Source organism: Toxotes jaculatrix, chromosome 18 (genome assembly GCF_017976425.1).
Source record: "Toxotes jaculatrix isolate fToxJac2 chromosome 18, fToxJac2.pri, whole genome shotgun sequence".
Taxonomy (NCBI): Eukaryota; Metazoa; Chordata; class Actinopteri; family Toxotidae; genus Toxotes; species Toxotes jaculatrix.
Window position 1 is genome coordinate 15,793,134 of NC_054411.1, and position 20,797 is coordinate 15,813,930.

The following is a 20,797-nucleotide window of genomic DNA, read 5'->3' on the forward strand; positions in this document are numbered from 1 at the left end:
TACTTTCTAATTATTTTGGCTACTAAGTTCATCCACTAACAGTTACAGCTCAAATGTTCATCAAATACCGTATAAATGAATCTAATAAATATGAATGTATTGATGTTTGATTTGCATGTATGGTATGATTTATACATTGTTTGCAAGCAGAGTAGATCAGTGTGTCTCCAACCTTTACAGCTGTCTAAACCAAAATCTGCCCAAGCTGTGTTTTTTTGTTGTTTTTTTTTAGATAAATTGATGATTTTTTAATGAATTTATGTTATATTACAATCATGGGTAACCCATATTGTTCATCTTTATATTTCATACTGATATATATATATATATATATATATATATATATATATATATATATATATATTTTTTTTTTTTTTTTTTTTTAATTTAATTTTATTTAATTTTATTTTTTTTTTTTCTTTCCACTGTTAATTGTGACTTAAACCACCTCAGTAATGGTACAGAGGAGAACTCATCCACGGCCCTCCTCTCCGCACTTCTGTGGCCTGTGTAATCCCTACGCGCACAGACCTGAGCCTGAGATCCCCCTTCTTCATACCACAGTTCCCAGAAGGCCACCGTCTTACGCAGCCAAAGGCACAGTACGCGTGACGTCACATCTGTTCTTGTTTTGGCAGTTTGTTTCGATATTCACGGATTGTCAGTCCACCAAGGAGGCGTTTTGGACTGGTTGATCAGCACGAAGCTGCGGTATTGTACATTTCTGCTAGTGTATTTTCCCTATGTTGGTATTAGACTGTACATGTCTGGTTTGAAGCAGTGTTATGGACAGATATCCATGACAGAAGTGGGCTCACTAGTTACCCTACTGGGCTTTGCTAGCCAGCCAAGCTAATTATCATTAGCTTAGCTGGAAGCAGTGGTGTGCTCTCTGTGTGCGCGGAAATGATCGATTGTTGCTCTGACATGTTTTATTGTTAACCACACCATCTTAAACTTCAAGCTAATATTACTGCGTTGAGGGTAATGTCAAGGCGATGCGTAAAGCGCACATTCATGTAGCTGCAATTGCAACATTGTCAGCTTCTCGCAGTGTTAGCGTCTAACGTTACTGTTTAACCAATTTTAAGATTTACACTGATTTGATGCCTAGTTTGATTTGAGCTAGGGCGACTAGGGCTGGGTTAGCAAGTAAAGCTAAGAAAGGAAGTGTTTCAAAATATGCTGGTAGGATTAGGTCGGCCAACACACCAAATCTCAAATCAGCAGCTAGCTAAGGTTACTTACAGTTGGTGATTTAAAGTGACACAAATACTTTACCCTAACGTTCCTCCGCTAACTTTACATTTCTGCTTTTTCAATGGCTTCCCTTTTGTTAAGTTCTCTTCTGCTGACATGCCAGTTGAGCGGGACCGTTGCATGTGTTTCATAAACAGTCAGTGTGATCAGATTGTTTATGGTAATAGGGTGGAGTCCAATCCTTCTTGCGTTTGGTAAATGTTGTGATTAGTCACATAGATGTTAAAGTGAAACCTTTGTTTAAATTCTAGGGGATTACCAGCACTTTAATATTCTGTATCTGTGTGTGTGTGTGTGTGTGTGTGTGTGTGTGTGTGTGTGTGTGGAATAGATGGTACTGATTGAGCACTGACTCAGTGTGTGGGTGGGTTAAAGGAGCTGGTAAGTATAGTTTCACAATGGCAGATGGAGGCAGTGACGACGATGTAATTCACCTGGCAAGTTTCAACGTCCACCGCAGCCAAGGTGAGAAACAGCTGCACATCTCCACTCACATGCATATATCCAGCTCAGTCCGTAAACATTTCTCCCAGTTGAATCATCAGCAATGATATATTCTAATGCTAGGTTGTGACTAGCACTAGTGACTTTATGTAGTATCGTGGCATCTTACAACATGCCACACATGCCACTGTAGGTTTTTTGAAAGAGGCTGATTCCCTTCTCTCAGGGTTGTGGATCCTAATGGCATGCAGTGTTAGGGGTGCAAATAAATATAAAACAAAGCTTGGGGTCAGTGTCCTGTTTTTGTTTTAGATCACAGAAAATGTGCACAAATGACACATTTACAGTACTTAGATTTTGTCTGTCCTCGTGCACAGCACTAAAAATGTTGATACTGACTTAATTGCACGTGCTTGTGTAGGCACCTGTTCCCGTCAGAGGGAGCTCATCACCATTTCTGATGATTCGGACGAGGAACCTGTGACTCTGATACCTGGCAGTCCCGTTTTAGTCCCAGATGATGCCGATGATGACGACATCAGCATACTGGAGGTGACTGATAAACAGTGATCTTAAATTTTTATTGTGCATACCACACAGACATGTTATTTAAACCATTATACAAGCGTAAATATGTGTTTGGCCTTACTGTTATCAAAAATGAGTGTCAATAATATGAGCTACAACAGAAGTAGCATCTTTGTTTCCATTCTTATATCAATTTGTCCCTTTTGCCTCCCGTGTTTTCCTGCAGCCACCAACCCCTGCACGCAGACATGTGATACGCCCAGCAGCAAAATGGAGTGGGGCCTCTCACAACCTAACTCAAGTTGTAGGTCACGGTAGTGCAACTTCTGGGGTTTCCACAGTGGACCCCGGCTCTGCCCCCTCTACCTCCAGAGATGCCAACGCCAACTCCTCCGCAGTAAGGCCAGCCATACGAACACAGACACCAGTGCAGTCTAGCACTTCTGGACACACACAGCCACAGCCTGGCTCTTCTTCTTACACACTGTCTCAGCCAAAACTTAACACAAAATCACAGCAACAGGACGGTACGTCAGCACATACAAATGTGGAGCTCCATGCAGTTTCTTCTGTCCAAACTCCATCTACCTCCACAAATGCCAAGGCTAAGGCCATCTCATCCAGAGCTCCTATCCGAGCACTCGTTCAGCCTCAGCCCAGCACATCTGGACTCACGCAGTCACAAGCTCGCTCGTCAGCACACGTGCCGGTAGAGACCCAGGCCAGTGCCTCTGCCAGCGCCACACGCTATTCTTGTGCGGTCGCAGTGACTGCGTCAAGTTCTTCTACAGAGACTCAAGAACAGGCAAGTTCAAGTACTCATTCACGAGACAATCCTCAGGCTAGTACTTCATCTGCACAGACTCACACTCGGATGCAGCCTCAGCCCGGTACATCACAGCTCCAGTCCAGTGGGACTACAGCTATACAGCCCCACCTCATCCAGGCGAAAGAGGTGAAGCAAGTTGTTCTTCCACAGCAGCCGAGCATCCAAGCCTCTGCTCTAATAACCCAGAACCAGCTGCAGCCTGTGTCACTCTTTCGAATGCAAGGCAATCTCATTCAGATTGAGCCACAACCTCTGGCCCAGGCCCCTGCCCCTGCTCAGCCTCCAGTCCAGGCAGCACAGGCCGCTCAGGTGATACCGGTGATTCCCCATGCTGTGCTAATAGCTGCAGCCCCAGAGAGACTAGGACCTCCAGAGGCAGGTCACCGGATCATCTTGGGCAGCCAGGCGCCTGGGGAGGCTGTTCCCAATCCCCCGCCACAGGCTGGTGCCTCCAGTGCGGCTCCACCAGCCCACACCGTCAACATTAGGATGCCCAATGTGAACTCTAACCCTCCTGTTCCTCCAGCTCCCGCAGCTTCAGCCCCTCACAACAGAGGAGAGGCTCGTCTCATTATGGCCCCTAACCCAGAAAGGGTCAATCCAGCCCCTGGTCTGGTTGCTGTCCCTCCTGCACCAGAGGACATTCCCCGAATAGAGGATGCAAGGCCTGGTCCCTCTGCACCACAAGACAGACCAGAGCAGTATCCCCACATCAGAAGCCTCGTCACTTTTGTTGTAAGTGCCACACACACAGAGCATTTAGTGGAATATACACCCAAACGTGCACCGCATCTGAACAGAGAGAATCACACAGGTTTATATCAAATTAAACTTTAATTGTGGTGTAACTATGCCTCTCACCTCCCCAATCTCAACTACATTTCACATTTCTGTCTATATCCCTTCAACTCTTTGTGTATTCCCCACAGCTGGATCTATTCCCAGATGTCCAGGAAGCCTATGTAGCAGAACTCATCCAAAAGAATAATGTGAAAGACTTGAATGTGTAAGAAGCATCTACCCTTTTCTCCAGTATTTCATACAGAGCTAGGTTAAGATTGATTGAGCTGCTCAGGATATTAAATAAAAACCTGTTGAATTATCCAGCCCATGTGTACAGTGTGTAAATGGAATTGTTTAAAAAAAAAAAGTTCAGTAAACTTTATTTCCTTCATAATGAAACAAAGTAGACATACAAGTTAAATGCTGGTCAAAATGTTCTATATAATAATGCATGTGTTACTGGGATTGACCTTCACTCTTTATCTGTGTTTATCTCTGAACTGGTATCACTGGTACATTAAGTTTTTGTTTTTGATTGATATAACATTAAAATAGGAATTTGCCATTTTTTAGGTTTGCTTTGACTTATGCTTTAGTTTGGTTCTTATAATCTGATGAATCATTTACTAACTTTTAAAGCAAAAAAATACTTAAAGTTCAATGGTTTCAACCTCTAATGTGAAAAATTGTGGATTTCATGATTTCATTTCCAGACTTGCAGCCATTGTCCTTTGGTTTTTGGGTTTTTTTTGGAATGTGGTTGTGGAGTTGTGTGTCTTTTTGTACCTTGATATGTTCATGTTATTAATTCACTAACTTGAATTACACCTCTATTATAACTTAGAGGTTTCTTTTCTTTTCTCATGTTCATTGTAATATCAAAAGTCCCTGGCTTAAGATTTTAACTGAAAATGTTACCTACTGTTGTTGTGCTGGCAGAATGTTTTTAAAGGCATACTTTGAATTGGTTTTGTGTAGGTTGACAGATATATATCAGCAACTGTGTGTGTGTCCATGCAGACCTGTTTACCTGCATCTGCTCTCTGCTGCCTTTCCAGTATCTGTAACCTGCTGTTGGAAAACCCAGAGTATCCAAGGAGGGAGACTGCAGCAGCTGCAGCAGCTCCCACCAGCATCCTGCTGGAGTCTGGAGACACCCAGACAGAGGTGAGTCTGTCTGTTAGACCCACAGGAGCAGAAAACCTGTGAAAGGTGTTACGGATAGGTGCAGCAATGTTTAGGAGCTTGCTGTGGAATGGGCTTGAATTGTAAGCAGATAATAAATATACTGAGAGAACGAGAGTTAGCATAATTTCTCACCTGTCATTGTGATGACAGCAGTGCACGTGTTTTTGAATGACTGGGTCTGGGTGTTCGTGCTTACGCTTCTCTAACGGATCTTTTCAGGTGACCGAAGACCTGTTTGACTACGGCAAGCTGGGCACGGTGGGACCCGAGGCTGTGATGCAGGCTGCCGACTTGCTCATGGCAGATTTCAGGATGCTCAGCTGTCAGGACATCAAATGGGCCCTCAATGCTCTGAAGGGACACTATGCAATCACACGCAAGGTACCCGTGGTCTCGTAACACACTGTGCAGCTTAGGAATGCAGCTGCAGTTTCTCCCCGTTCTGTTTTTTCTTGTCCTCTTTTGCAGCTGCCTATTTAGCAACCCCTCACTGTCGTTCTCGCTCCCTTTCTCTCCCGCTCTCCCAGGCCTTATGTGAAGCTCTGAAGAAGTGGCAAGATTCAGGCGACCCCTCAGGAAAGAGACGACGGAGCAGGGCCTCCTCTGAGCGCTGCTACATTGATTTCCATTTTGAGCATGGTGAGCAAGCGTTATCACTGGTTTATGCAATCGTTTAAATCAAGTTGGAAAACATTTCAAACAAGCGTTGTTTTAGTTTACTGCTGATGCAGCTGATTTAAACCCTCTCTTACTGTTCACCCCCGTCTTTGACTAAACTGTCGGTGCAGTTAAAATTATGAACAGGGGACTGAGTGAAATCCAGCTCTCACTCACTTTGTTCCCTCTGTCCACCAGGTTCAGTGAAGTTTGACAAGAGGATGTATTTCTTGGAGAACGACCGTCGCTACTGCAGAACGTACAACAATCTGGAAGCGTCTGTGCAGAAGGAGCTGTCGTTCTATCAGCAGAAAGCCAAGGAATGGGCAGAGGTATTTTCACAGACACACACACACGTTTCTTTCGCCCGGCTGTTTCAAGAGGCAGTCCCTCACCTTACCCTCTCCTCAAGTCTGCCATCATCTCTTTAGTTTTTCCCAATGTAAAACTGGGAGCACTGCGAGATCAGACACCTTCCTCCAACATGCTGAATCATCTGATGTTGTTACAGAAACAGCCGCTGTAGTATCACCAGCTCCTCCTGCCTTTCATGGTTTTGAAATAGAGTCAGTCTAAGTGTCCTAAGTACATTGGAAGCTCACCAAGTGTATTATAGCGATCACAGGGGGCCGACCCGTCTGTCAGATCTTCCTGCTTTCAGAGGACATGATTGTAAATACACTGCCTGCCTCTCTCTCTCCCTCTCTCTCCCCAGCACGAGGACTTCCTCCTGGCTCTGCAGGTCAATGAGGATGAATATAAGAAGGTACATTCTGGTTATAAGCGGTTTCTAAGTTGAATTTTAAGAAAATGTACGATATCACGGTACACAACAATGTTAAGGTATAAAATTACATGATACATTTAATTTTACGTACTCAAAACATGACCCTGTTCTGGATGGAAAATCTTTACTGTGTTTACTAACAATTGTATAGAAGCTGTTGGTGTGTTGTTCAGGACCCATATTTAAATAGGTCCTGTAATTATGCTGAGCTTTAAGTCGAATAGCTGAATATAATCGTTGCCTCTGAAGTTTCCAGCTCTCTAAAAAGTAATGTAATTATAGACTAGTTGCTTTGTAGGTTCATTTTACTTGTTAATCCTTTTAGAAACTTGAGGCACTTGACAAGGTGACACGGTTACGAAAAAGCTGACTCCTGAAAACTGTAAATATGCGACAGAGCGACATTACAGTGTGACTATAAATCACTCTTTCTTCAGGACGGCCAGCTGATAGAGTGTGGCTGCTGCTACGGGGAGTTTGCGTTTGAGAAGATGACGCAGTGTTCAGACGGTCACCTGTTCTGCAAAGAGTGCCTGGTCAAATACGCTCAGGAGGCAGTATTTGGCTCTGGAAAGGTACACACACACACACACACACATGGTTTTTCCTCACATAATGTGAGTTGTGCCAGCGTGCTAATGTAGCCAGACAGTTAAAAATCACTTTTCCTATAAAAACAGCAGTGTCTTTATTTTTTAAATTTTCTTTATTATATTAATGAATGTGTTTTACTACCTTGAACCTTGTGGTAGATATGATATCTCCCAAACTCTGTCAGCACTGTCCAGGCTCTGCAGGCTGATTTTCATACTGCAGTGAAATGCAAGGAATCAATCAATCAATTTATCAATGTGCAACTCTGTGCCATGGAACATGGTCGGTGGTAACATAGTGTATACACAATATGTAATGACATGCAAAAAACATCAATATAAGGCTTTAAATGCATGGCAGACCTCGCTTGCAGCCGTGTAAAATACACAGAGTTGTCAGTTTATAAACAGCTTTATAATTTAATTCAATAAAACAATGAATGATAAATCCTCTCCCAGACTGGGTTACATTATGTTAGGAGGTGTTACTGATGTTTTGTCTAGGCTGCACTGTTGTGCCTAATAACCTGGTAACTCAGTATAAGTGCAACGCCTGTGTCTGGGTTATGTGAAGGTGCTTTGTGAACACACCTGTGTATTTCTGATGGCTTGTGTGTGTGTGTGTATGTTAATGTGTGTGTTCTTGTTGCAGTCGGAGCTGAGCTGCATGGAGGGGGGCTGCCCGTGCTCCTACCCAGTGTGTGAGCTGGAGAAGGTCCTGCCAGAGAACATACTGTGTAAATACTATGAGAGACAGGCAGAGGAGGCGGTCGCTGCCACCTGTGCTGATGAACTAGTGCGGTAAGTTTGTGTGTGTGTGCACACGTGTGTTTAGCTTTGCCTTCCAGCTGCTTGTCCTGCTGGATTTGCAAAACTTCCTAGGTCCATGCGCTAAAGTTGTATTCACAGAGTAGCTGGATGTGTATTGGAGTCATGGTCACATTTGGTTTTTGTGTGTGTTTGTTTGTGAAATGTCGGATGTGACTGTCCAGCTCAGACTTGTAGTCACCATGGATGTATGTTAATTCATGGTGTAAAGGGGACGTGCACACTCATCAGGGACCAGAAATGATGGCTTTTTGTTTTCTCACATCGGGATTTTTAGTTTTTTTTTCCTCTGGGTTTTTCATTTATCTTTTATGGCAGTATCATTCATTTCCTCTCACCTTCATTCCTTGACCTTTCTTCCTCTCTGGCCTTTTGCAGGTGTCCGTTTTGCAACTTCCCGGCCTTGTTGGACAAAGACATGTCTCTGTTTAGCTGTCCCAACCCTCGGTGCCGCAAGGTCAGTCCAGCTCTGTTTTCATTTAGTGAATTTAGTGACTTGGTGGTTCTGAGGAGCTGTTGTTCTCTTTCCTCTACAGACGATTACTTAATAGGAATATGTTCACAGTGTAATGTAGGTTAACGCTGTGGCTCTTTCACGGTATAAGCATCTTCTGAAGTAATCACATATGGCTGTTTGTTAGAGCTAAATTATGCTCAGAGGAAAAGAGATTGGGCTTTGATTTGAACTGAAGAGGGGACATCATGAATAATTCAGCCCGTCGTGACAGTAAAACCTAGAAGCTCTGTGTGCGGAGTCCACTTCAGCATAAATCTCCTCAGGGCAGCCTGGACAAGAGACAGAGATCAAAATAAGTGAGAGAGGAAAGATTGATGAACAGTTTTTGGTGATGAAACGGTTCCATCTGGCGAGGTCGCCACCTCTGTCTCCCTCTCTGTTTATCTCTGGGCCTCCTCCCTCTGTCTGAGGAATGCAGGAGGAGGCGTTGCTTTGTGTCTGCCAAGGTTGTCACATGGATTCCAGTTGAAAATCTCCATTATTCCACAGAAACGCACACACACACACACACACACACCCACCCCTGCAGTCATATTCTCGCATTTACCACACAGACACATCTCTGCCATCTAACTCCTGATGTGTCTTTCTTTTCTCATGTCTCACACTCACTCCTGCCGTATCACAGTCTGTATGACTCAACACACACACACGCACACACACACACACACACACACTCCTCGTATCGTTACATTCCCGGAATGAGGGAGAGGGATGGGGCTGTCTCAAAATGCCAACATTATAACAATGTGTTTGTCTATATACCATACATGTCTGCTCCGCTCTTGGCCATATGGCATTATGTGAAACCCTCCTGTCACTGTGGACTGAGGTAGATGATATAAACCTCAGTGGGATAGGTGTTTCAACAATAGTACTGAGAGACATGTGGCTTGTCTGTGTTTGAACAGTCATCACATCAGAGCAGGACCCACACTGAGACAGTGATCTGTGTGTAAAGGATCCTCTGCAGGAGCTTGGCAGTGAATTACTGCCACAGTTCTGCTGCCATAGTTAATATAGTGTTACAGGACTTTTCCACTGCAGCAGCTTTACCAGGGTGATTAAGAACGTTTTGAGGGGACTGTGAACTAAACCTGTGTTTCACCCAAAGGAACCAAGGACTAAATTTAGTTTCTGTGCGGTAGTTCCAGTTAAAAAAGAAAAAAAAAACAAAAAAACTCTATGACACAGACCCCTGAGAAGCTACAGCTTGTGTTTATCTACATTGATGTAATCAGGAAGCACTGGGTGCCACAGGCATCAGTGTCAGGACAAAGGTTGGCCATTTCTTGTTGTTTCTTAACATTGAAAACAGAGTTAGGGTTTGTCGCCAGCTTCCTAACTAGTTTAAAACAAAGTATTAGAAGATGTCTCTGTGATGAAACTGGTTGTGATGGGCGTGCGCAGCCACAGACTATTCACCCTGCATCTCTTGCTCTGTGAATTTTAAATCTCTTGATATTTAATGCTACATTTACAGAGGTTTTCTGTTTCTGCTTATGTGCTATTAAGTGTAACTTGACAGCTGACGAGGCCATTCTCCACTAGTTCCTCTAACTTGTGGCGGCACAGGCGTTATCTGTTTTTAAGCCCTATTTCTTTGCAGCGGCTTGTCTATTAACAGCTGGTTGTCCTAATAATATCCTTGGCTGTCATTTCCATCATTGCTTGGAAATGACAGGGCCCTGAATATAAGCTGACAAACCTCTGAGGTTATGTAAATGCAAAAGCTCAGTGCAGATAAAGATGTTCGTCTTTTTTTTTCTTTTGCAGTTCTCTCCATTCACCTGTAGGTGGAGCCAGAGGTTCACAGTCACTGACCTGCAGTGTGGTTGCACATCTGCTCCCCATTACATCCTCATACACACCCAAAGATATCAAAAAAAAAAAACTTAGACATGCTCCAGATATCTTTTTTCTTTTCTGAGTATTAGTCGTCTACAGCGCAGTAACTACCGACTGCAGATGTAGGTCAACTATTAATAGGTAATATTCATGGTATTTTCTTAAATGGACATGTTTGAGCTATAAAGGAAACATTGGTTAAGCTCTTTTTTTTGTCAGCTGCAAACTAAGTGCTACTAAAAGTGGCTTCCTCTTCTGCTTTGTGGCTGCTTTGGTGTGTGTTGTCTGGAGAGTCCGTGTTTCCTCTCTGTGTGGTGGAAACCCCCCTCTCAAACCCAGATAACATTATTAGACCAGATAATTATTAGATAGACTACCTTTAATCTGTGGTGTTGTTTTTTTTTTTTGGTTTTTTTGCTTTATTTATTTTTTTGATTCTCTGGTCCCCATCAGCGTAAGCATGGTTGAAGACAGTTGTTGTACAGTCAGCCCCTCGGCCCGCTCAGTCTACGAGCAGGGAGGGGCTTCATTATGTAACTGACACACTTCTGTAAGCCCACCCGTCTTCTGCCACACCGCTGCCTCATTGGCCGGCCACACCTCCCGCTCCCCTCGTACTGGTTTCTCACTGGTTGGACACGCTTCCTCGTCTGTTTCAAAAGTGGTTTGGATCAAGTTTGACCCAGTTTCTCCTCCCTCTCCTTTCCTGCTCCGCTCCCCTGGCTCTGTCTGACCTACACACACACACATAAGCGGATGCTAATGTATTCCACATGTGGTTATGAGGACATTGGGACAGGCTTGTTCCTGAACCTGGGTATGATTACTTCATGAAATCAGAGGAATGTAATATGTAGGCCACTGGAAGGCCGTCCCAGTGCAAACAAGAGCTGAATCTGTGCAATAGTGGGTTTGTGTATCTCTCCAGTTGGTGTCTCATGCATTAACGCATCTGCTGCATATCTCATCAGTTCTCCCATAGAAGCATCTTCTATCACAGCGCCACGTTAGTTATACATCTCTGCTCTTCCTTCCTGCCCTGTGATCTGCACTCAGATTAGGTTGCAGTGAAAACCATCTCCCCACAAAAGCCAAGAAACACACACACATTTGATGCAAGCCCCCCCCCACCACCCCCCAGTCAGAAGCTCTGCAGGCAGCCTGCACTGCCTTATAAGGGCTGCTGCAGCCTGCAGCAAAAGAAAAGAGACAGAAAAAGAGAAAGATCCAGAGGAGGAGAGGTGAGGTTAGAATGAAGATGGAGGAAGGAGATACTGGGTGGGGAGAGGAGGAAGGAGGGTAACACCCAAGGGGAAGGAGTGCAGTGAGTGGAGATGGAGGAAAAGTTGGAACAAGGAGAACAGGATGGGAGGAGTGAGCACATGTGAATGAATGAAGACACTTAAGTAGCTAAACATGCACTTTTTTTTCCAGATTCAAGTTCATGTCATTTGCACATAAAATCAAATGTTGTGTGTGTCACACTCGTTTCAGTCTCACTCACGTGTATTTAAATGATATTGCACCTGGGGGAGGGGCAGGTATGACACGCCCCTTACAAAGGGTTGACTCCTACATCACTGGCTTTATTTTTAGCCACACTATAAGAACTCAGACTTGTTCCTGTTCTTCAGCAGCTTGTCAAACCAGTCCCTGACACACACACACACACACCCTCACTGTCACTGTTTCGCATGCTGTCCCTCTTCCTGGTCTCTAGGTTACCACTAGGGGGTGATCTTTTGCCGCTCTGTCTCCTGCCGTCCTCCCCTTCTCACTCTCTGCCTCCTCAGTCTTTGTGTGATCTGGCATTTTCTGACACTTGAGTCCAGTTCTACACCTCTCCTCCCCTTTTCTAAAGACCCTCATTTAACTGAAATCACACACCCGCGAGAGTTGTCCCATTGTACTCACACACTCCCACGTCTTGTACGTTTGAAACTCTGTGAAAATGATAATACTGTTGGTCTGCATTTCATCTGTTTCATGTTTGAGTTGGCTCAGAAGAAAGGGCTCTTCCCTCCCCCGAAGCTGCTAAAGTGATTCCAAAGTTTGTCTCTTAAGGTCCTTGTGCACCTTTAGAGAATCTTTGCAGTGCTACGATCCAAACCGCTCCAAATGCCAGTGAAAACTCTGTCTTCTCCATCCCACTTCCCCACCCTCTGGCTGACCTTGCGCACACACACACACAGCTGTCTCTGTGAAAATTGTGAGAGCTACAAGCCTGTTTTCGCAGAAAGGCATAAAGTATAACACACACACACACACACAAGTGATTTAAAGATGTGTAAAGAGGTCACTGGATGTAAAAGGTGTGTTTCTTTCTGAGGTTGGGGGTCAGACTGGAGGTTGCCGTGGAAATATGGATCATACGGTGCTGCATCAGCTGTCATATGCCACGCTCTTCAATATTACATTAGCGGTTCAAATATTTATGGTGACACCACTTAGCTAAGGGTTAGCAAGGGAGGCAAACCTAAGATGATGTGTGTGTGTGTACGCGACACTGTCTGCCCGTCACGTCCTTCAGCCCGACGTCTCGGGGGCCGACACAACGAAGGAGGTTGGAGGTTGAAGAGGATGGAGTTGCTGTTTCTAGGCAACCGAGCAGTCAGCGGCGAGCAAATCGCACTCTCGCTGCAGACACACACACTCACATTTGCAGGGAGAGCCACACCTAGTTGTGTCTGTGCAAGTCCGAGTCCCTGCAGTGGCGGCACACGCAGCATATAGAGCAGACGCTGTGGAGGAATATTCTGACTGCAGGGCTCCTCTTATTCAGCAGTAACTGGGATGATGTTAGAGGAGGAGTAGGGATGGGGGGGGATGGGCTGTGGAAATGTGGCATAATCCCTCGATATGTGATAATATATGAAGAATGGATAAATGTCACAAACAGATCCTTTGCTTTCTCATTCTTTCTCTTCTGTCTCTCCTACCTCACCCCTCTGTCTGGTCTCTCACTGCATTTGTCTCGTTCTTTTCTTGTCCTTTGCTGTAGGAGAGCTGTAGGAAGTGCCATGTCCAGTGGAAGCAGCATGTGGGGAAGACATGTGAGCAGGTTTTAGAGAGGGACGAGATCCGCATGAGGGTGCTCTTGTAAGTATCTGACACCAGACTCCTTTATCAACACACCACCCCTCACCCCTTTTTGTCCAGGTAAAAAACAGTACATATGTCCTACATATGAAGTCGTCAATTTGACGGCTTTTTCATCTTTCACCACTTTTTAGAATAAAGTAGTGTTTTCCCCTCTCTGTCCTTTTTTTATTCCTTGTTTTTTGTGAGGACAGTTCACTGTCCATCCTTTGGCACATCCCCTGCTGTCGGGTTATCATTCTCATTTAAAACAGTCAGTTTTTCTCAGTTTTTCTCATCAAAAACACCCCAGACACAGTTCCACGTTCAGGCTTGTACAGCAGGACTCCTTACTCAGAGAGGATGCTTGGTAAACGGCTCTGTTTCCCGGACAACCCTCCAGGAAGTGGAGAGGCCGGCTGCTTCCTGTGGCCCAGCAGGCCCACCGGCAGCACTTCCTGTTTTGAGCCGTTCACAGGTCTTCTTATTTCCTGGTGCTGAAAGAGGCAGGAAGCGGCCTGGTAGACAGATCAGTGGATCAGGGTCCGAGCAGGATCAACCTGATGATTATAACAGGACAAAACTGAAAGAATCACAATGGCAATGTTAGACCACTCCATATCTGGTGGTTTGGTCTCACATGTGAGTAGATAATAGAGAACCAGGTGAAAAAATGAAACCAAATACATAATAAATATATATAGATTTACAAAAATGTGTTATTTCATGTTCTTGGTTCAGACCTGTTGGTGTCAGAATTTAAAGGGTAAAGACATAAGAACTGTCTCTTTAGGAGAAGAAGGGTATTCCTGTCCCCTCGTCTTCTTGGTGTTGTAATGCACTCAGTGTCAGTGTATCTCAAGGTGGCTTCTGTTGTTGTGTTCGGCCTCCCTGAAATGCACTGTCACCAGGTTACGTCAGGCCTGGGTGTGAGTACAGCTACTGTGTTTGTTGTTGATATGTTGCTCTTTATCTTCATTAACATCTCCTGTTATTAACTGGCTGTACGATCAGCACCTCCTATCTTAATCCAAAATCCTTAGAGTTTCCATTGCTTGCCCTTTGAATTTAGCCATGACAGGTTATAAGTAGCTGACTCTCAGCTGTTAAAGTGATAGAGTTATAGTGATAACAGCCATGTGGCGATATCTTTGTATCTCAGTTTTCCATCACTCATTTTGACTGATATAATTGTCAGTCAACAAGATCGTTCATCTTTCTTTACAGTCCTCTTCTTTGCCTCCCTTTTCTTCTCCAAATTTTTTAACTCCGTCTGTCCGTCGTCCATGTGCTGCAGTGAGGAGCGTATGACTGCGGCTCGGGTGAGGAAGTGCATCAAGTGCGGGACGGGCCTGGTCAAGTCGGAGGGCTGCAACCGGATGTCGTGCCGCTGCGGCAGCTTCATGTGCTACCTCTGCAGAGAGCCCATCACCGGCTACAATCACTTCTGCCAGCACGCCCGCTCTCCTGGCGCGCCCTGCCGCCACTGCCGCAAGTGTTCCCTCTGGACCGACCCCACGGTAATTCCTGCGACATGTTTTTTTGCCTCTGTGATTTCTTTTTTCTTCATTTAGTGCACATTCAGTCCCAAGATCTTTCAACAGTCCTCTACGCTCACTCCTTCACATGCGCAAAGATGAAGACTCTCCCTGCAGTTTGACCCTGAGCATCTGACTCCTCGGTTGCCCACAGTGACCTGGCCACAGCATCACTGGCAGCCAGAAGCAACAATTAGTCCCCGAGAAGTTAATGAGCTGGAGCTGCTCCAGCAGCTCTGCAGAAGCACCAGAGCCGGCCAAGAGCTAGTCCTGAAAGCACTGCCAAGAAATGGATAAATGCTGGGACCAACGGAGGGTTGGTGAAAGGGATCATCTGCCCTCTTAGCATTATTTAAATTAAAGGTTTAGCGTACAGGCTCTCTGGCTTTATGTTCAATTAACCCTAATTTTTTTTTTTTTTGAGTTGTACTCGCACAACATCAGCTGGACCAGTCTCACCCAACATGGTAGCTCTGACATGTCACTTTTCTCCAGACTGAGACACAGTGAGCCTGCAGCTAAACCAGAGCTGTGCAGGCTAAAGCTTTGTTTGTATTTGTGGTACAAGGTTGTGTTACAAAAAGACTGTGCGACAGCTAATGTGTTCCTTTTCTCTAATGGGATCAGCTGCGGCTGCTTGTCGTTTCCCCATAAAGTTTCTGATGCTGGTGGCAATAAAATAACAGATGCACCTTCAGTGCAGCAACACCACAAACTATGATCTCAGAAATGACCAGAGGCGTCTCTGAGACAGTCTCAGCAAGTCCACAACAAGAGTATTAACAGTATTATTAATAACTAGTCCTTGTGTTGTGTTGGGTTGTGTTGTGTTATCTTGTTATTCCTGTGATGTACAGCTGCGTAAAGACCGTCCCTTAAAGCTGTCACATTGCCAGTTTATTATCGTCTCTCTTCATCTCATCAGAAAGATTAACGCCATCTTCTCGCTTGTGTTTCTGCAGCAAGATGACGAGCGAATCATTCAGGAGATCCAGAAGGAAGGAGAGGCAGAGCTGAATAAGAAATGTGCAGGTCAGTACAGCACAGTGTCAAAGATTCGAGCTCACTTTGAAAACTGTGACCAGAGTGTTTCATTGGAACAGTTGAAACCATCAGTTATCGCTCAGTGTTTGTCTCCCATTTATCACCCACCCCACCCTGTTATTCTGATGTAGATCTGTGGTGAATTACGTTCCCTGGCAGAGAAACGTTTCACTGCAGAAACATTATTCTTCCTCTCTGCTGCTTCCTCTTTGTCATTTTAGCCATTATTTATTCAGACAAGTTGGCTGTTTACAGCACAAACCGGCAGCAGTTGCAGGGGTGTTTCCTGTGTTTGGTTTGTCTGAATGTGTTTGTGTAAAGTATGAAAGGCAGATGAGGGTGTGCAGGGCTTAGATTCAAAGCTCCTGGGAAGTCTTTCCCAACATGCTATAAAACCGGACAGGACGAGTCGGCGGGTTCATCGGTAACTTCCCGTTTTTCTTCTTCTCTCAGATAATTCAGGGAAGAGGGTTGGTCCTCCTCCAGAGCCCATCACTGACGCCAAGCGGCCACGTGTGGGTCCACCGCCCGAAAACCCGCCCAACCCGAACCCCCCGGCCCCTCCTCATCCCCAGGCAGTCCAAGCCCCCCTGTTCGTCCCTCCGCGTGCTCGCTACCCTCCGGTCCCGCCCCAGGGCAGGATGTACCACCAGGTGATCGTGCCCCGGCTTCCCCCGGCACCCTATGTGCCCCCCCTGCAGCACCTGCCCCCTCTGAACAATAACAACAACAACAACCACCACCACCATCACCACCACCACAACCCTCCTGTCAACCCTCATCACCACAACATGGATGTGATGGACATGCCCATGCACTACGGACCCCCGCACCGCTACTACAGGCGCTTCTAACACACACTATGTGACACGTGTGTGTTAATCCTGGTGCGATAAGGTGTTTCCTCAGACACACACACACACACACACACACTCTTACTACAGTTATACTTCTCATTTCAGTGGTGTTTTGAGATCTAATTTTTTTTTTTAATCATTTGTGTATTATCTTTTTCCATTCATTCTCTCCATCTGTTTTCATAGCTCATGTGTGCAGATTTGAGACCTTTCGTTTGACACTTCCTTTTGGGTTCAGATTATAAAACACACTGAAATGATTGGCAAGTGCATCTGTAGGACAACACGCACACACGTTCGGACACTTTGCCTTCTCCCACTGAACTTGGGACTTGAATAATGGCGTGGATCCAACATATTACATGTTAGGTTTTTTTCATCTTTTTCTGCTTAACTATCGAGGTTGAACAGTTTATACAGATATTTTTGAGTACAAAATAAAGTAAATACGGTTAGCATTCCCTTCTGTATCTTTTGTGTAATGTGTGAAACCACACAGTTTTCTAATAAAGTTTTCTGTTCACATTGTCTTTAGATTCTGCTTCATACCAGTTTAGATTTTGCCTTTTTGGGGGATTTAATGTTATAAAAACCTCTCAGTCTGTCCCTCAGACCACTCAGTCTGTCTCTCCCTCTCCTCCCTCCCTCGTCTCATGCAGAAAAAGGGGCTGACTCATGATAACTGAGCCCCGGGGCTATGCACCAATCACATGACAGAGAGGGTGCGTTCCACCAATCGTGGCGTAGCAACAGCCGGGCTTTGTGATGTTACCGAGAGAGGGGACTTCTTTGTTCAGCCAAGTGTGCTGTGAGTGTGACAAATCATTTTGCTGCACACAGACTCACACACTCACAGCCTCTTGTTTCTGCATGCACACTATAAAAGTAGCACAGCAAACCCCCATTTTAGCCTGGGGGTCCTAATGGTATTAGTCATGGGTGGTATGAGACAGACTGTGTCTGTGTATGTGAGATCCAGAATTAGACTTTAATCAGATTCAGCATCTTCTAACACCAGCCAAGACGTCATGAATGGAATAATCTAAGTTGTATTTAACAAAGATACATGAGGACATGTAGGAGCCTCCATAGAGTTACAGCCGTTTATTACTGTGTACATGTGGCATCTTGGGGCAATCCATCACGAGCACAAATGTCAAACTCATGGTGGCACTACAAAGGTCAGGGGATCACCAAAGTCACTGGGGTTCATCAACTAGGGACCATGAACGTCTGTACCACATTGCATGGCAGTCCATCCAACAGGTGTTCAGATATTATGGTCTGGACTAAAGTGGTGGACTGACCGAACATTGTCGTCCCTAGAGTCATGCTGAGGAGTCAAAGCTGAAGCAATGAAAGCTGACATGTCCTGACCTTTAGTCCTCCAAAAACACTGGATCCTACATTTCCCACAATGCCGTGTAGTTGTGTCATTAATTAGACCCTCGCTGCCTGGTAAACACCAACGTTAACAGAGGCTTTTTGTCAAAAACAAATAAGAAGATCATTAAATCATCAGACTTAACAAAGTTCTTCCAAAGCCGCCGCAGAATACAGCTCATCTTACTGTCCTCAGTCCTCACCCATTATGGGCATGATGCTGCTAATGTGTAAAAATCACTGGACTGTGCCCATTGTTTACTTTAGACTATAGTACACTTTGTATGAGAGTGTGCGACTCTAATGACTGCAGTAAAACATGAAGAGGGTGCTCAGCTGAGTGTAATCACCCTCTATAAACCCTGACCTCAGACCTGTGATCTTTCAGCCTGACTGTCACTGCTGCTGCTCGCCTGATGGCACGAAGAAGGACGAGCCCGAATCCCTGAAAACAATCAGGCCTTCTTTAAAAGAAATCCTGTTCTGCTGTGTTTTTAGTGTCTTTGGTTGTCCTTGAAGACACCCCAGGGCCCGTCGGGATGAGCGTGTGGGTCATGGATTACAGTTGGGGATAGTATTATAGAGTATTATCTTCTAATGACTTGTTTAATTCAGCGAGGGCTGAATTAAACAAGGGCTGGCTTAACTAACGTGATAAGACTGAATAAAGGAGACTTCTGGCAGTGCAGTGCTGTCAGTCATACACACTTGGCAGTCTAACAGCTTCTCTGACATGAAAAGGAAAATGCAGTTAGAAGATGTTGGATTATTCAGAGTCAGAGACCTGAACTTTAGTAGAGGACAGTGTAAATACACACAAGATGTACTGAATAAACACTTAATCTTAGACAATCAGACTGTTAAAGCTGGATTTAAAGGGTTTTTGTTGTCGTCCATCTCTACAGCTATTGGTTGGATGGTCATTATATTTGGTACAGACGTTCATGGAGCCCATATAAAACTTCTAACTAATGTGATTTTTATTATTATTGTTTTTTGTTTTTTTTTAATTGACTGTTATTCTAATCTGTCTTTAATGCAATAAGTAAAGCTGTACTTTGTGTGTGAAATGTGTCATGTAAATATGCTGGCTTCGCCTTATCTGCCTCGAGATTTAAATGTTGTAAATCAGTACCTCAGTCAGTACAATAACAGCGTCAACGTTCCCAATTCAAAGCCCTGAAAACAAACGCTCAGGCCTTTCAGTGAATAGCTGATGTGGAGCTGATCCTCTGAATGGATTTTGATTAGACGCGATTTGAGCCACGGTTCTGTCTGTTGGCCTGAAAATATGAACCACACATGACCTGCGTATCTCCTCAGACACCTGAGATGGAAGAATACAGCCTCTGCTGCAGCTTCCTGTTAGTCTGGATTCATGTTCCTGTGAGCGTGGCTGTAACTGTACAATGTGCTCTATATTCTTTGTGTTATTTGTGTTGACTGAGTGTGTGTGTGTGTGTGTGTGTGTGTGTGTGTGTGTGTGTGTGTGTATATACACATGCATATTAAAGCCCTCTGCTGCCTCGTCCACAGGGACTGCTGGTGTCTGGCAGCATTTGCTCCCCAGATAGTTTCTCTGCTCCTCCTCCACTGGCATTGTTTGTATCTGTTATTGTTTGTGTGTATCCTTAATGACTGTGTCTATTTTTAATGAGCATGTGTTTTTACAGTTGTGTTGCTTCAGTACAGCTGCTGAGTCAGTGTTTGAAAGATGATTCATACCTGCCTGTCTGACTCTACAGACCCCCTGACGTTTCCTCTGGACCAAAAACCAAATACCTACAAAATGATAGGTAAGATAACACTGCTAGTAGTGGACGCTTAACTCTTGGTGCATCTTAAGTGGAAATTCACTTCTGTAATTTGCTATGTGATTCTTTTTTTTTTTCAGACACAGACATGTCAGTACACCACCTTTGTCGTCCACTGTGGATGTAAAAGTCTGCCAGAAGTGCCCCTTCTGTCTGCAGTGGCTGATCTGTCATAGTGAGTCAACAGCTATTCATACCACACAGACCCATGTTGCTCCTTCACATCCCCTAAAGAGATTACTAACTGACCCAGTGACCTGCTCACTGACTGCACGGCCACATGTGGGATGGAAAAACACGGGTGGATGTAGCTCACACACACACACACATCTTCTGCTGTGGAGTAGATGGTAGGACAATCAGAGGAGGAAAAGGTTCGGAGCAGCTCAGCAGAGTTTAGCCCTGCACTGTTTCCTCAATGATGAGCTCTTTCCTGATCAAAGGCAGAGGCCCCCTTCCTCCTCCTCCTCCTCCTCCTGCTGCTCCTGCTGCTCCCCCAAGGCTCCTCATTCTAACCCTCTTAAGCTCTGAGCACCCCACCCCCTTAAACCACACACACAAGCCTTACTAGGCCTCAGTCAGCCTGCATTTTGGATGTAATGAAGGTTTTTGACATTTCTGGCCCTGACGACGCTGCGCACTCGCTCGCCTCTTTGATTCAGACCTCTCAGCTTCTAGCAGCTGGCGTTTCCATAGTAACACGGCAATTGGTTGGGGTGCAGGGGGGGACTCCGATGTGGGTGGAGATGGCAGCCATTTCGCACACAGCCTCTCCTCCCTCCCATCCATCCATCCCTCCCTCCCTCGCTTCAGTTGTTCAT

The 20,797-nt window shown here is 45.0% G+C and overlaps 1 protein-coding gene across 1 annotated transcript; it reads left to right on the top strand.

Moving 5' to 3' along the window:
* The first annotated feature begins 583 nt into the window (after positions 1–583).
* rnf216 (ring finger protein 216) lies at positions 584–17,307 on the top strand. Its single transcript, XM_041062681.1, has 17 exons — positions 584–711; positions 1,592–1,725; positions 2,126–2,256; positions 2,459–3,796; positions 3,991–4,067; positions 4,903–5,011; positions 5,252–5,413; positions 5,560–5,671; positions 5,888–6,021; positions 6,405–6,455; positions 6,914–7,051; positions 7,722–7,870; positions 8,276–8,354; positions 13,264–13,361; positions 14,638–14,860; positions 15,841–15,910; positions 16,376–17,307. Exons 2-17 carry the CDS (start codon positions 1,659–1,661, stop codon positions 16,774–16,776), a joined length of 3,339 nt encoding a protein of 1,112 aa, XP_040918615.1. The 5' UTR covers positions 584–711; positions 1,592–1,658; the 3' UTR covers positions 16,777–17,307.
* The last annotated feature ends 3,490 nt before the right edge of the window (positions 17,308–20,797 follow it).